The sequence below is a fragment of the Neophocaena asiaeorientalis genome, unplaced genomic scaffold, assembly GCF_003031525.2.
Source record: "Neophocaena asiaeorientalis asiaeorientalis breed wild unplaced genomic scaffold, Neophocaena_asiaeorientalis_V1.1 scaffold950, whole genome shotgun sequence".
NCBI lineage: Eukaryota > Metazoa > Chordata > Mammalia > Artiodactyla > Phocoenidae > Neophocaena > Neophocaena asiaeorientalis.
In genome coordinates, this window is record NW_020172692.1 from 361052 (window position 1) to 378112 (window position 17061).

At 40.6% G+C, this 17061-nt stretch overlaps 1 protein-coding gene across 1 annotated transcript in view; it reads left to right on the forward strand.

Annotated features, from left to right (window-relative positions):
* The window catches only part of HS6ST2 (heparan sulfate 6-O-sulfotransferase 2), a 281618-nt gene extending 276832 nt beyond the window's left edge, over window positions 1-4786 (forward strand). Inside the window, exon 3 of the mRNA XM_024740149.1 lies at window positions 1656-4786. Coding sequence (XP_024595917.1) covers window positions 1656-2541 — 886 coding nt within the window. The 3' untranslated portion in view covers window positions 2542-4786. The remainder of the gene's footprint in view (window positions 1-1655) is intronic.
* Window positions 4787-17061: the final 12275 nt, after the last annotated feature.

Consider the following 17061-nt stretch of genomic DNA (forward strand, 5'->3'; position numbering starts at 1 on the left):
AATTAAGGGAGTTACGGAGATTCTGCTTTGTGCCTGGTACAAAGCTGAAATGGACGAGATGAGAGTTGGAGAAGAATGCCTAAAGCCCCTGCCCTGGAAAACCTAGTTTAAGCAGAAATACAAACAACTGATTGCAATTCAGTATCAAAAGTGTTTTCACAAAGGTTCAAGTGTGGAAGTGACACTGAGGAAGAGGTGACGGCTGGCAGCAAGGGGTGGGATACATTTTCTCAGAGGAGAGATAGTACTTGGACTGGAACTCGAAGGATGCCTAGAATTTTTCAGTTAAAGAAGGAAGGTCACGCCAGAGGAAACACCACGCACAGAACAGGCACACGGGATATAGATCCCAAGGTGCCTTCGTTGCTCAAAGCCCAAGACTTAGGAGGAGAGTCTGCTCAGAGGATATCAGCCACCAGACTCAGAGAACCACCATCCCTCAGATGGGAATGAATAAACTTCAGAGAAGCTGCAAGCCATTCCCCAGGTTTCTTTTCAGAAACTAAATGTTAATATTCAGCGTTTATTTTTGTCTTCCTTCCACGATAGGCCAGCTCATCCACGACCTCGTCCTTTATCCACTGAACCTGAGTGGAAGCTCATTTATTATGAAAGCACAACTGCTGAGTTGCTTTTCCCCGATCACATTATAAGCTGGGATGCTTCTGGGGTGTGTGTGTGCGGGGGGTGAGGGTGGGTGTGCACGTGTGTGCGTGCACCTGCTATGTATGGGTGTGTGTGGGTGTGTGGTTTCGATGTTTCCTAGTCTGCTATTTGAGCAAAGAACTTGGTCAGTTTGCAGCTTTAAATTGAAGACAGCCACACAGCAAAGCCTCCACACATGCTGACATCAGGGTGTCCTTTCTGTGGGTAAAGAAAAGGGGCATTTTGGAGCTGATAGAGTTAACTTGCCTCTGCTGGGAACATTAGCACGTGAGCAAAGGCTGAAACCAAGGTAGTAGCTTATATATGTGCCATTGGCAGCTACCATGTCTATTTCAGTCAGTGACTAACCACAATGTCCATTTCTGGAGGCCCCCCGGCTGCGCTGCCTATCTCCACATTCCACTGCCATCACGTAGGAGCCATGATGTTATGACAACAGGCAGAATCAAAAGCATCATATCACACACTCTTTCAATGAAGTTTTGTTCTTTAATAAGATATCCCGATTAGGCTAGATATTAGAAAAATGCTTTTGTGTATTTAGTAAGAAAGATTAGAACTTGAGCTCACTTGTCAACCTCGTATCACTTCAGTGAAATCACGTGTTTCCACTGAGTCTCCGTTTCACGATCAGTTAATGGGGCTTTGGGGGTGGGGAGTATGAAATAAATGAGGTCATTGGGAGGACTTTGTCATTGATTGGAGAGAGAGAAAAGCAGGGAAAGGAGGGGAGGGGAGGGGAGTTTCCGCGGATGTAGTGCTTTAGCTGCAGTACCAGCGAATTGGGTGAAAAATGAGCTCTCTGGACAGGCTAGTGGGACTCAGAGAGGGGACGATAGCACAGTTCACAGGACAACTGCCACCAGATCGCCATCATTTCCCTTTTGCCTTCCTTCCTGACCAGTGAACATCACATATGCCATGCACCTCCCGGACTCCACTTATGTCACCCGAATCCCTGACTGTTGGCCTTTGTGCTTTGTCCATAGGAACTTCCACTACATCACCATCCTCCGTGACCCAGTGTCCCGGTACCTGAGTGAGTGGAGGCATGTCCAGAGAGGGGCGACATGGAAAGCGTCCCTACATGTCTGCGATGGAAGGCCCCCAACCTCCGAAGAGCTGCCCAGCTGCTACACTGGAGACGACTGGTCTGGCTGCCCCCTGAAAGAGTTCATGGACTGTCCCTATAACCTAGCCAACAACCGCCAGGTGCGCATGCTTTCTGACCTGACCCTCGTCGGCTGCTACAACCTGTCGGTCATGCCCGAAAAGCAGAGGAACAAGGTCCTCCTGGAAAGCGCCAAATCGAATCTGAAGCACATGGCGTTCTTCGGCCTCACCGAGTTTCAGCGGAAGACCCAGTATCTGTTTGAGAAAACCTTCAACATGAACTTTATTTCGCCGTTTACCCAATATAACACCACTAGGGCCTCTAGCGTAGAGATCAATGAGGAAATCCAAAAGCGTATTGAGGGACTGAATTTTCTGGATATGGAATTGTACAGCTATGCAAAGGATCTCTTTTTGCAAAGGTATCAGTTTATGAGGCAGAAAGAGCATCAGGAAGCTAGGCGGAAGCGTCAGGAACAACGCAAATTTCTGAAGGGAAGGTTCCTTCAGACCCATTTCCAGAGCCAGAGTCAGGGCCAGAGCCAGAATCCGAGTCAGAATCCGAGTCAGACCCCAAACCTAAATGCCAATCAGAATGTGACTCAGAATCTGATTCAGAATCTGACTCAGAGCTCGGGTCAGAATCCGAGCCCGAAGGAGAATCGGGAAAGCCAGAAGCAGAGCCCTGGCCAAGAGCAGAGCGATGGCAACACCAGCAATGGCACCCATGACTACATAGGCAGTGTAGAGAAATGGCGCTAAATGGCTCCCAAAGGCTTTTGCACACTTCTCCCAAAGCGCCAGTCAAAATAGGGCAAGTCTTCAAACATGAGAGTGTCCAAACACATCCTGCTTCCTTAAGTTTGGAAGTTACAAAAGTTAAGATGTTGCCTTTACAGTTGCCTTTCAATTCAGTGTTCTACTGTGCGTGGGTAAAACAAATTTCAATATGTAATTAAATTGTCTTTTTTTCTTTTTTGTTCGTGGGGAATTTATAAAATCCAAAAGGCAAACCAGACTCATCAGAAATTGCTGTTTAGATATTTTCAGAAGTTCTTAAATTAGTCATAGAGACAAAATGAAAACATAAAATGTGGCAGTTTAACTTATAGCTAAGAAATGGACTTTACATTATTCATGATACACTGTTGAAACCCAGTCTTGGAAGCAAACATTTTTTTCCAGGGGTAAGCATGAATATAACACAAAAGAAACTAAAATTAAACACGAAACTGTTCATTTTCTTCTGATTTTAACAAGGAATCTATTTTAAAAGAATAAGAACTGATGGTAGAGTTTACCAAACTGTAGAAAATGAAAAACTTCTCTCCCAAACGTGGGTAGTTTTATGTAAAAATATTGGCTTTCGAGTAGAACGGGACTCATATCTTGTTATTTCAGAGATGTTTAAAATTTTAAACTTTTTCTGCCTTCTACTATTTAAAGGTTTTAAACAGTGTGTATCTCATATTAAATAAAACACTTTTTCCAAATGGAGTACCAATGCAAAGATCTAATTTCCAGATGATTTCTGGGCACTGTAATTTCAACAATTCTGGACTCTTTTTGGCACTGCTTCTCATTCATTTTAAAGCTTCTCCGAGTTGTGCTCATTCCAGACTAACCCGTTTTAGAATCTTTCTTCATCATCTAAATGGTGTGTTGCTGAATTCATTGTGATAATATAATCCTGAATTAAAGTCGGGACTTTCTTTCTGTAGAATTGTCTTATCAATGTTTGTGTAGTGAGGTCCTTATCAAGAAACTCTTGAACAGGATAATGTGTCTTAAAATATTGCTCAAGTTATTATTCTTGATCAGATAGAATTAAACCTGAATGTGAATGAATTGTTATTTACTTTTTGTGCATTTTTATTGTAATGTTTCCAGTTGGGCTGGCTATTTTCTAGCCCATTAGTTCTTTTCCGTGTTGACAGAGTATAGACAATTACAAGAGAAAAAACAAGGGTAGAAGAAGCACTAGGATAGTCAGCATTATTCAGTAACACCAAAAGCTTTACCTCCATACTTTGGGTGAACCGTGTACCAGGTTTTGTTTTGAGAAAACAAAAGGCAGGAGTGTTCTGCATTGAGGTTAAACATCAGAAGCATATGGATTGAAGAAAGTGATTTGGTATTGGAAGTCTGTGCAGAAATACTTTTAGGGTATCAACTGCGACTTGCGCAGGGCACAAAGAAGGATGTAACCCACCGTGCAAGCAGGCATCCTGATTCTGGGCAGTTTCCGTTTTACGGGTTTTGCTATCCTTTCGTAAGGACTTATGCTAAGCCCCTGGCTGTCTGTCAAAAAGGCAACTGGAAGTGGCATTTATGTTTTCACGAGGGACATACTTAGAAGTGTGACCATAAAGTCACATCTTGTACAATCTGCTCATTTGCATGATCTAGTTTCATCTGTAATAATAAGGCCACAAGCTGGACAAGAAGCTGAGTACTTGGTTAAAAAATAAATGTTCTTGACTCTGCACTTGTATCAGTAGATCTAAATTTTGTTTTGTCCGACAGTATCGCAGTCCTGGGGATCTGAGAACTGGAGAACTGAAAGGAAAAAAATTTTCAAAATCCAAAACATCTTGAAGTCAAACTGTTTTAGAGTGAAACTATTTTGTGTACTCTGTGTTTTTAAACTAATGATTCTGTAGATCACTGTGGTATTTCAATTTTGTTTTGTTTTGATTGATATTGTTTGCTCTTAAAACTGATAGGTACTGCTGGAAAGCAGGTTGAAGCCCGAGCCAGTGGAAAAGCTTGTTACAGAAAAAATATTTTGTGTTATTGCTGTGGTGTGCATGGTTTGCAGAGATTAAGTGCATCTTCTCTGTCTATACTGATTTATTGTATATAGGGGACGTTATAAATATACATTTTGGTCACCATCATGTAAATCCCATGATTTTGACTGTAAACATCTTTCCAGTGGTGTAGCTTTACAAACCATTCACTGATTTTTGTGTAATTTAACAATAGATATGAAATAAACTTTAAATTACAGGCTCTGAGTAATTTCGTGATTTCAAGGTTTGCAGCCACTAGACATTATGACATCACAGAGAGAATTTTCTTTTCTCAAGGAGTTTCTTTTTGTCCTCTCAGCCACCAGGTATGGAAATGAGATGAGCCATTCTAATCTAGCACACCCAAATGGCCTTAATTTTGGGTGCTTCCTTCTGGGAGTCCGCAGTGTGTCCTCCTTTGAATAAAACAAAGTTGTCAATGAAAGACAAAGTTGAGTGTGCGTTTTAGTCAGCTTGGGCTGCTATAACAAAATACCATAAACTGGGTGGCTTATCAACAACAGAAACTTATTTCCTACAGTTCTGGAGGCTGAAAGTCTGAGCTCAGGTGGCCAGTATGGTCGGGTTCTGATGAGGGCCCTCTTCTCAGTTGCAGAAGTCTGTCTTCTTGCTGTGTCCTCATATCACAGAAAGTAGCTAGCTAACTCTCTGGCTTTTTCTTATAAGGGCACTAATCCCATTCATGAGGGCTCTGCCCTCATGACCTAATCACCTCCCAAAGACCACACCTCCACATACCATCACACTGGGATTAGAGTTTCAACATATGAATTTCGTGGAGACAAACATTCAGTCCATTATGCTATGCAAGTGAAATATGTGAGTGTTTTAATTTAAAAATTATTAAAGGAGATACTCGCACATCTAAGCACATGTTGAAAAGAAAAATAGCACTTTTATTTTTTAATCTATCCCCTCTGTCTAGGAAAGAGGTTAAAGGTGAGCATTAAAGTATTGGCATTTAAAGTTATGAAGACAATATGTTCTAATTGTATTCAATGTACATATCTTTCCAAACAAACTTATGGTTAGGACTATGGATGGGGATGATTTGTTCTTGCCCTTTTGAAAAGAGAATTTAGATGTCAGTTCATAGGATTAGAGGGAAGAAAGCTACAAAATTTAGGGGGTTTAACTATACTCAGCCTGCAAGCTATTCATACTTTAAAAATTCTGCCCATCAACTGTTCATTGAGCAATAATCGGGTGGTCAAAGGTCCTGACTGCAAAAGGGTCCCATGGCTTCCCCTTGGGAGGAACTGTGAACAGGAATGTAGAGGTCAAGAACTTGAAATATTTAGGAAATAAAGATTATTTCCCTTTACCCTCCAGGAGGCTACTCTTGGAGAGTACTTACTGAAGTGGGGAAAATGTTGAAAACCTGCCCTATCCTTCTGGACACAGAAGCTGAGCAAAGGGTCTACTGAGGTAGCCCAAAAGAGCCATAAAACATCACAGGACAGGCTTTAGACAACTGCATTCTCCCCATGCCTGAGACACAGAAGAGACCAACATTGTAGTCCAGGCTGGTGATATGCAACTCCCAGCTTTCTTGCCCTGTGCTGAGGAGTACTGCTCTCTTGTCTTCACTAGGGATTATGCCAAGCAAATAAACAAAGCCCAGGTGTTTTCTAAAGAGTCTAACAAGACACAGCGTATGCTGACTCCAAATATAACCCCATGGGATTGTGAAATAAGGCAATCCTAATCTCTCAAATGGCCAAAGTGAAGTGAGTTGACAGTTTTAAACATCAAAGGAATTAGATCAAGACCTCAAAAATCCTAAAGTAAATTTATAACACATCAATCAGACCTTCAGAACTAGCCTTTAGAACTGCAGGAGAAAACTATCTTGAGGACAAAGCAAATCAGCTGTTTGTCAGTGCAAGTGACACTGTTTGAGCAGGGGTCCCAAGAGGACAGACCTGGGGCCAAATGTGGCTCTCCACCTGCTTTTGTAAATAACAGTGTATTGGAACACGGCCATGCCCTTTTCTTTGCATATTTCCTCTGGCTGTTCTCATACCCCAGAGGCAGGAGCAGTTGCAACATACATCTAATGGCCCGAAAACCTAAAATATTTATTTTCTCGCCCTTGAGAGAAAAAAATTGGTCAACCTCTGAGCTAGAGAGCCAGTCAAAATTTCCCAAATAGTAAAATCTTGGCAGAGTTTATAATGATTCTAGAGTCAGAGAGAACAGAAGGGTGTGATTCAAACAACACACTTCCCAATGAACCAACAACACACCAACATTTATGGGGTACCTACTATTATATGAAAGGCACCACATTAGGCCTAAGAACAGGGAAGAATCTGATCTTTCCTCAAAGGATTAAGGAAATCTAAACCAAATGCTGTGCCAGAGAGTATAGTTAAAAGCTTAATTCGTTCTTCAGTGTGTGTGTGTGTGTGTGTGTGTTTGATTACATGGTTGTAAAAACTGCAAATGATATAGAAACATGTAAATAAAAAATGAAATGACCAATTACCTACACAATTCTCACTCCCCCAAAGTAACTAGTATAATTATATGATTTCTTCCAGACCTCCTTGTCCTTTTCACATTCAAATCTAATCCCCCCCTTCTCTCTGCCCACACACATATAATATTGATAACAAAAATGAAACCATATAGTTTTCAATGTTACTCAGTTTCCATTTTTTTAAGCTCAACAATGTATCCTGGTTTTCCTTCCAAAATAGGAATATAGTGGATGGTTGACCCTAAGCCCCTAAGCCCCCAAACTGATTACTGCTGATGTTACAGGTTGAGAATGTTGGCTCTGGATCCATACTGTCTGGGTTTGAATCCCAGCCCCACTATTTACCAGGTCTGTGACCTTGGGGAAGTCACTAACCCTTCCATGCCCCAGTTTCCTCCCCTGTAAATGGAGAAAATAATAGCTCCAACTTCAGAGGGTTGTTGTGAGAATTAAATGAGTTCATATTTGTAAAGCACTTAGAACAGTGCCTGACATAAAATAAGCTTAATACGTATTTGATGGCACTATCATTATTATTGCTACGAGTTTGAAACCTAGATGTCTGATGGATGCCTGTGTCTTTGATAGCTAAAGACTGACTCTGAGATGAAGAATTGAAAGTGCTGGCAAGAAAATAAGCCAAAAGTAGTATATGTCCTGTTGTGATTAAAAAAAAACTTTTCTAATTTATATATATATATATATATAAAAGATTTACTTCTGAGTTTTGAATGTAGCCAGTGAACAGATCTCCCGAAAGATCTAATCCACAAAATGCCAAGTGAGTCACCCATACTCTCTCCAGCAGTGAAAATGCATGATATCCCTGGCTGATTGGGGACCTACTTTAGTGCACCTACCAAAGATGACTCACCAGCAGGCCCCTTCCTTTCCCACCCACCTCCCCACCCAACATTGTCAGAGTATGGGCCTGTCTTCACAGTGAGATCCCAGAGGGCCCCAAAGATCTAGCTGCCTCCCTCACCGGTCTGGGTGGGTGCTTGGAATTCCCACACTCCAAGTCTCTACTCTGGGTGAAAGCAGCCTGTGCAGAAGACCCTATTAAAATGCATCTATGCCACCTAGGAGAGAGGAAGGAGAGTAACCCATTAAAAGCACCTCCTAGTTTATCACGTTAGCAGTCACGAAGGGCCCTCAGGGAAGGGGACACACAAGTCTTGTAAATTCAGGTAGTTCACTTCACTTTTAAAAAAAGAAAAGAAATAGAATAGTTTGCTTCCCTCTCATTTGAATTTTAAAATTTTGATCTTATTGCCTGAAGGGCAGGATAAGGTTCAATAAACCTCATCAAGTCTTACTAAATTGTGTAAATTCTATTCTCATTGTGCCTGGTTAAATCTTGTGACTTCACAAAGCTCAGTAAGATTTACTGATGCCTAACTGGGCCTAAGAAAAGTTTAACAGTTTTTGTGACTTAAAAATGCTCTACTGGATTTCATGTGACTTAGGAGGACCTGAAAGGAATTGTCAAGTCTTAGCAGAGAGTGCTTTAACCATAGCTTGATAGGCCCTAATCAGCCAACTGGAGCTCGACCTCACCAGCTTTCTCAAGGAAACACAAGAGAGGTTAATTCAAACACAAGAGTGGTTTTTTCCTCTCAGGCCTGAAGAAGGTCTTCTGTCCCTGAAACTAGCTAGAGCAGGACCATGCGTCCATCAAGGGCCTTGGGATTACGTGGCAAAGACTTCGTGAATTTGACCCAAGAGGCAGATTTAGGCTTTGCAAAAGTGAACAGGTAGGAAGGAAGGTTAAGTAAGGAGCCTCAGCACTGACTTGTTAAGATGAACAGGACTTATCAAGAATGAGTTTGACCTAAACAGTCATCAGTAGTTTCCCAATGCTCTTCAGCATCCGTCGCTGTTGGAAACATGCTTCCCCCAAACTCCAGGGAACTTGACAGGGCGGTCATTGTTTTGATTTACCAGCACTCCCACTCAAGGTCAGGTTTCTATGTAACCCACCTGAATGGTCACAATACCTTCTTAACTATTCTCCTGCCCTCAGCCTCTTTCTTGACCAACACCCTCATCTTCCTAAAACTGCATCTCAAAACCTAATCCATGGACCTGTGGCCTCAGGAGCTTCCCTGATGTGTTTGTTTAAAGACACAGATTCCCTGGGCCCCACCGCAGAGGTTCTGAATCAGAATCTCTGGTACAAAGTGAGAGATCCTGCCTTTTTGGGTGAGATTCTAAAATGACCGTAAGGAGATTCTAAGATGCGCAGGTACATTGGAGAGCTACTGTCCAAAATCGTATGTCTGATCACCGCACTGCCCTTCTCAGAAAGTGCTGGGAGCTCTGCACCGTCCTCAGATGGAAGTCCGCACTCATCAGCCAAATACACAAAGCTCTCTATAATCTGACCCCCACTCTCTGCCCATGCTCATCATTGAATGCCACCTTACTTGAACTTGAACCTTTGCTTCAGGCTAAAGTTCTTGTCCCAGGCATCGGACTTGCAAAATGAATTTGAATGGAAGTTTTTGAGATAACATAGATTCTAACAGGCTCTATATAAAATCTTATTTTGGCTGATTGCCATCTTAACAGAGTTTTAATGAACTCTAATAAGCTTTGGCTTATTAGCTGTGTGACCTAGGGTAAATGACTTCATCTTTCTGAGCCTAACTTTCCTCATTTCTAAAATTGAAATTATAATAGTACTTACTCCATAGATTTGTGGTAATAATTAAATGAGTTAAAACATGCAAAGCATTTTAGAACAGAGTTCTGGTTCTTTGCAGTTTGATTGGATTAATATGGGTAAACATTTCTAGCACTGAAGCAATTTATTATTTTGGACTAATATGTTTTATTCATTCAGAAACTTTTAATGGAACACCTACACTGTGTTTCTTGGTAATGTTTTACATTCTTCCCCCACCCCAACCATTCACTGAATTCTGCTAAGTTACCCAGTAATTGAATTCACTATCACTAAAAGGAAATATTTCCCCAAATCCCTGCAGAAACTAGATTTCTATAAATTTTTTTCTTTCTATTTTTCTCCTACTCTCCCCTCATGGGGTCCAGTACTGTACTTTACACCTACTGGGTACTTTGTTGGACACAGTAATATCTGTGTAAATTTGGCAGGTACCTTTTTTGGATAGATAAGAACAATGGCTATCCTCAACAATGCTGGGAATCGCTATTCAGCAGATGCGCAAAGTGTACTTGGCTCTGTACTCAGAATTCCCTGTGTGTTGACTCTAGTACAGGCAATGAACACATCAGCCATGGGCTGTGCATTTTCCGTGACGATCATGATTTCTATTATTCTAATCCATTGTCAGTCCATAAGTTCCAGTTTTTGTCCTGAAAACTATGATTATCTTTAGTATTAGTACTAAATTTTAGCATTACTTCATGCATTTAATTTTAATCCCTGGTTGCATATAACCAACAAAATGATACAGTTGTAAATAAAGCCCACTCAGCGACTATCTTGGAGTGTCGTTCTAAGATCTTTAGTCTGGCATTCAAGGCCTTTCAGGATCTGGCACTTGCCTGTGTTATCTCCTAACACCTGCCCCTCACACTCCAGGCAGCAGCCAAGAGGAGCTATTTGACTTCTCCCATCATCTCTCATTTCACCTAGAGGCATTTTACATATGCTGTTCTCTCTGCCTTAAATGCTATTCCGTATCCCCCTCACTCTTGCCTTCTCTATCACTGTCGCATGTTCCCCCACCCAATAACGCACATACATAAAGGCACCCTCTTAGCACAGGTAATCTCTGCTCCTCTTTCAGACTCTGCTTCGATGTCACCACTTCTGGCAAGTCTTCCCTGACCCCCTCCTACCTGGATTTAGTCATCTCTCTCCTGTGCTCCCCCCAGCCTCCATGTCAACCCCATCCCAGCACTCATCCCAGAATAGCAAATAGTCTTTTGCATGAATGCATAGGACCTTGTCCTCTTTGATTTATATGCACTTCACAAACTTGATAGGGGTAAGAGTATCTTTAAGAGGTGATGAGTTAAGCTGTCTGAGGCCATTTCTACCATTCATTCTTCTGGTTGCCCATTTCCCTCCTCTGATGGGCTGTGAGCCCCAGGAAAGCACAGGTATGGCCTATCCCAGTCATTTTCATAGGTCCAGTGCCCTGGTAGTCATTCATTCAACAAATATTTAACCTACTGTATGCCCGGGTGTGTGCTCATCTAGGATATTCAGATATAAATGGAAGAGATATGACCGCCCCCCTCTTGGGGAGCTTACAGTCTAGCATTGGAGACTGATACTAATCAAAATAGTTTACAAGTCAATTATTATGCCAGACCATGCTAAATGCCATGAAGGAAATGTATAGAGGAAAGTGATAAAGGGTAACAAAGAAGAAATATTTAGGGTGAACAAGGAAGACTACTTTGGGAGGTGACATTTAAACTGCAACATGAAGGATGAGACGGAGCTAGTTGCACAGAGGCGGTGCGTCAGAGGAGAAAGGGAGCACATTTTAGGTACTCAATACATATTTGTTGATGAATTAATTAATGACTGAGGGATATTGAAATGAATTCTGCTGCAAAGGCTGTTATCATGAAGGGTCACTTGTAATGGAAAGAACAATCCTGATCTCTATGTTCTCTATCTTGGATTTTCCTCTCCAGGCAGCCCTGGACCATCAGCGGTCTAACATCAGTCCTTGAGCTGCTAGTTCTTGAGAATATGGCAGCTGCTTATAGCAGGGGCTGCTGCCCCAACTCAGCCATTCACTGAGTTCTTAACAGGCCCCAATGCACATGACCCAGCATCCTGGTCCCTGGCCTTGGGCAGCCTCCCAACCTGGGAACTCCTCTCTAAGAGCGCTCCTCCAGCGATAAATAAGCTTTTATGTGACTTGATAGGATGCTGTTCTCTTTGATTTATATACCCTTTGGAAAACTTGAGAACCGTAGGCATATCCTTAGAGGTGATGCAGTAGGATGTTTGTGGTCATTTCTATATACAGTTTGATAGTGGATCCTTGGTCAGGAAGATAATCTGACAACACTTTGAACCTCTCTTCCAGAGCTTATCACATACTGCCTTGAATTTTATTTTTTGTGTGCCTGCCTTATCTCCCTTACTGAACTGTAAATATATTCTTTAGGGTAAAAGTGTGCTTTTCTAGGCATCTTCTGTCTCCTATTATTGACTTGCCCATCACAAGACCTGTGTGTTTGGATTAGATTTTTTCCTGTGAGGAAATGTATTGGGGCTTTCTTCATTGAATTATATTCTTGGAAAAGCTTCACTTAAGTTCAAGGGCCGTTCGTGGTGTAGTGAGTTTCTTTGTGTGTGGTCCATCCGTAATGTGGCTCTATCGGTCAGAGGTTAAATCAGAGAAGCAGAACCACAAGGATATCTATCTATCTATAAAGAGATTTGTTTTAGGAATTTGGCAAGACACAGTTGTGGGAGCTGGTTCAGTCATCTTTGTAACGTAGTTATCTTTATGTCTGATGCTGAAGCTTAAAGTCCACAGGGCAGGCAGTTGGGAAGGAAAGATGGATGTAAAGTGGAGGAAAGCAAGAATGTGGTGGAACTCATGAGGATGGATTGAAACCCATGCCAGTACTTGTTGCCTTGACCTTGATAGCATGGCTGTCCTGAAGAGGCCAGGACACTTTGTCACAAAGCTAAACACATGCACACCCGGTCCAGAAGTTGGAGAAGCTGAAGGAGGATACAGGGAAAGATGGAACAGTTGCAGGCCCAGTCACATCCTTACAGCAACAAGGTGAGCCAGCAGATAAGCGACAAAGTGTGCAACATGGTTGCTGCTTCCTTTCTGAATCTGTCTTGGAGACCACTCTAGCTGAAACATCCGGGAAAGGGAATACTGGGAAATGTAGCTTGGCCTAGGCAAGTGGGTTCATTACAAAGCCAACACAGTGGCTTTGACTCAATCCCCATACTTTAGAGCCAGTAATCAAATGCTCCTTACTCCTTCACAGTAGAAAAATATAATCTGTATCCTTCAACCCTGCTTGAGTCTGTCAGACTTCCCTGTTTGACTCAGTGTACTTTGAACCAAACATTGTTACTCCTTTAAATATGTCATATCGTCACAGCCCTCAGAGAAACGCCATCTTATGGAGCTGACAGGTGATTTTCTTCTGCAGTGTTTAAGCTGATTTTTTTGATTTGTCGCTGTTGTTTTTAATGAGGACTCTTCCTTGGGTTCTTCTGCCTCTTAATAGCTCTTCAGAGGCTATGCAGGATTATAGGGGAGTTGTTTAAAAATCAAACATAGACCTGCTATGTCTATGGGTAGGTGATATTGGTGATTGAAAGAAACAGTACCTCTGTGAAGAATTTATTCTGGAAGTCACTTTTCTGACTTTCAGGATTTCTGATTGAGTTGTTAGAGCTAATTGAGGCATTGAGGCCGTCCTGACAGGCCAGAGAGAGAGAGAGAGAGAGAGAGAGAGAGAGAAGGACTTAGGAAACACAGTGGGTAAGCCTTGCTAGCACAGACTTTCCTTTCCAGTTTGGTGGCTGGAAAGAGAAAAAAAGAAGACAAGATGGTGATGGATGTTTTGCAAGGTTTCAGCAGAGAGGATCTTGGCAGGTTGCCTACTAGCAAGGAATGTGCAGTTTATAGGCATGGCCACAAGATGGTGCAATGACTGTGCACATTGTGTACACAGGGGAGGGGGCTGGGGATAAAGGCCCTCTAAATATTCAGCTTTTTTTGTCTTTCCATATGGGGCCTAAGCATTGGGAAGATAGCAAATGTGGAAGAGAGCCAGGGAATTTGAATGTTTTACCAAATATTATCTGCAGTGTTTGAAAATGAAGAAAACTTATTTACAGCCATGCTTGGCTCTGAAATTGTAGTGATGAGTAGTGGGTATGCAGTCTGTAAATCTGTCAGCTAATCATGAGTTCTTTGCTTTTGTCAGTTACATGGAAATCTAATAAACTGTGGCATAAATTGGCACATTTTATACAACAGATTCTGTTGCCATTGGACGTGCTTGATGGGTTGTGGGGTGGAATGGGACACAGAGTTTTGGCCCCTCTAACCATATACTTTTCTCTTGAGGCCTGGATGAAGAGTTTCATTTACTTTATGCCACTTAAGTCCTGTACAGGACAGTGAAATAGCAGCAGTTCAAGATGGCTTAAGAGTCTTAATGCAAGTATGTGTTGCTGTCTCGTCTGTCTGGGGCTCGACGAAGGTAGATTGGTTCATAGCACCCGTTAGCAGCATGATTCCTAAAGGTAGGCATGTGACCTGGAGGGCCTGGCTAAAATGTCATAAAATATAGGATTTTGAAGTGAGTGAAAGCTACCTTTAAGTGCTTTAGAAAAGAATTCACAACTCAACAGGTAAAGTATGGCTCAGCTTTAATAATACATTGGTCAGAAAGATTAGCTATATGTACATAACAAAGACTGTAAAATGGTATAAATTTTATTCTATTCAAAAATAAGACAATTTAATACTAGAATTTGAAAAATTGTTGGTTTTCTAAACAGAAAATCCTATAGAAAGATAATTTTAAGATATTACAGAAAATAAAAGACAAGTGAAAGTCTAGAAGAAAATAACTATACCATATATGACAAAGGGTTAATATACAGAATTACAAAGAACTAATATAAAACCAACAAGGAAAACATAAACAAGCCAACAGCCAAATGAATAAGGATCTTTGAACAAGAAATTTACAGAAAAAATATAAATGGCTAATTATCATATGAAAAGCCCCTAGGTACTGGTAATAGGAAAATACAGATCCAAATGAAAAAAATAGCATTATTTTTGCTTCTCAGAAAGGGGAAAAAAGATAACATCCAGGGTTGTTGATGGCATAGCGAAAAAGGTACTCTCATATACTCTTTTTTTTTTATTTTACTTTTTTACTTTACTTTTATTTTACTTTTTATACATCTTTATTGGAGTATAATTGCTTCACAATGCTGTGTTAGTTTCTATTGGACAACAAAGTGAATCATCCATATGCATACATATATCCCCATAGCCCCTTCCTCTTGCGTCTCCATAGATTTTCAAGCAACCTCCATACTGTTCTTCATAGTGGCTGTATCAATTTACATTCCCACCAACAGTGCAGGAGGGTTCCCTTTTCACCACACCCTCTCCAGCATTTATTGTTTGTAGATTTTTTAATAATGGCCATTCTGATCAGTGTGAGGTGATACCTCATTGTAGTTTTGATTTGCATTTCTCTAATAATTAGTGATGTTAAGCATCTTTTCATGTGCTTCTTGGCCATCTGTGTTTCTTCTTTGGTGAAATGTCTTTTTAGGTCTTCGACCCATTTTTAAATTTTTTTTTTTTTGATATTGAGCTCCATGAGCTGTTTGTATATTTTGGAGATTAATCTTTTGTCCAATGTTTCATTTGCAAATATTTTCTCTCATTCCGAGGGTTGTCTTTTCACCTGGTTTATGGCTTCCTTTGCTGCGCAAAAGCTTTTAAGTTTCATTAGGTCCCATTTGTTTGTTTTCGTTTTTATTTTCATTACTCTAGGATGTGGGTCAAAAAAGATCTTGCTGTGGTTTATGTCAAAGAGTGTTTTTCCTATGTTTTCCTCTAAAAGCTTTATAGTGTCCAGTCTTACACTTAGGTATCTAATCCATTTAGAGTTTATTTTTGTGTGTGGTGTTAGAGAGTGTTCTAATTTCATTCTTTTACATATAGCTGTCCAGTTTTCCCAGCACTACTTATTGAAGACGCTGTCTTTTCTCCATTGTATTTTCTTGCCTCCTTTGTCATAAATTAGGTGACCATACGTGTGTGGGTTTATCTCTGGGCTTTCTATCCTGTTCCACTGATCTATATTTCTGTTTTTGTGCCAGTACCATACTGTCTTGATTACTGTAGCTTTGTAGTATAGTTTGAAGTCAGGGAGACTGATTCCTCCAGCTTCGTTTTTCTTTCTCAGTATTGCTTTTGCTCTTCAGGGTCTTTTGTGTTTCCATACAAATTGTAAAATTTTTTGTTCTAATTCTGTGAAGAATGCCATTGGTAGTTTGATAGGGATTCCTAGCTATGGCACTAAGAAAAGAGAAAGAAACAAAAGGAATACAAATTGGAAACGAAGAAGTAAAACTGTCACTGTTTGCAGATGACATGATACTATGCATAGAAAATCCTAAAGATGCCACCAGAAAACTACTAGAACTAATAAGTGAATTTGGTAAGGTTGCAGGATACAAAATTAATGCACAGAAATCTCTGGCATTCCTATACACTAACAGTGAAAAATCAGAAAGAGAAATTAAGGAACAATCCCATTTATGATTGCAACAAAAAGAATAAAATACCTAAGGAGGCAAAATACTCGTATTCAGAAAACTACAAAACACTGATGAAAGAAACCTCATATACTCTTGAGAATAAATTTTAACAGAAATTCTGGATGACAATTTGGCAGCTTCTATCAAAACTTCTAATGTGTATGCCAAGAAATTCCACTTTTAGGAATGTCTCCTCTCCTATAGAAATACTCAATATGTGCCCAAATTTGTGCATATGAAGATGCTCATCACAGCATTGTTTATGCTAGAAAAGATGGAAAACAATCTCATTTTCTATCAGTTAGGCCAGTGGCTAAATAAACTGGCATATCAATACTATGAGATATCCAGTTGTTAAAAGGATTGAAACAGAACTATATGTACTGACATGAGCCAATCTCCAGTCTATATAGTTTTTAAAAATGTGTGTGTGTGTGTGTGTGTGTATAAACATACAGAAACAGATCTGGGAGGACACACTACAAACTGTTAATACTGATTAGCTCTAGCTCTCCAGAGGGGATTTGGATTGACAATGTGAAGGAACACTCCCACATTTTGCTTTATATACTTCTCTCTATATTTTTAATAATAAGCATGTGTTAACGTATTATGAAATTTAAAAATAAATTTATTTTAAAAGATATTACTAGGATTAGAAAAGTTACAGCCTCTCTTCTCAAAGCTTCACA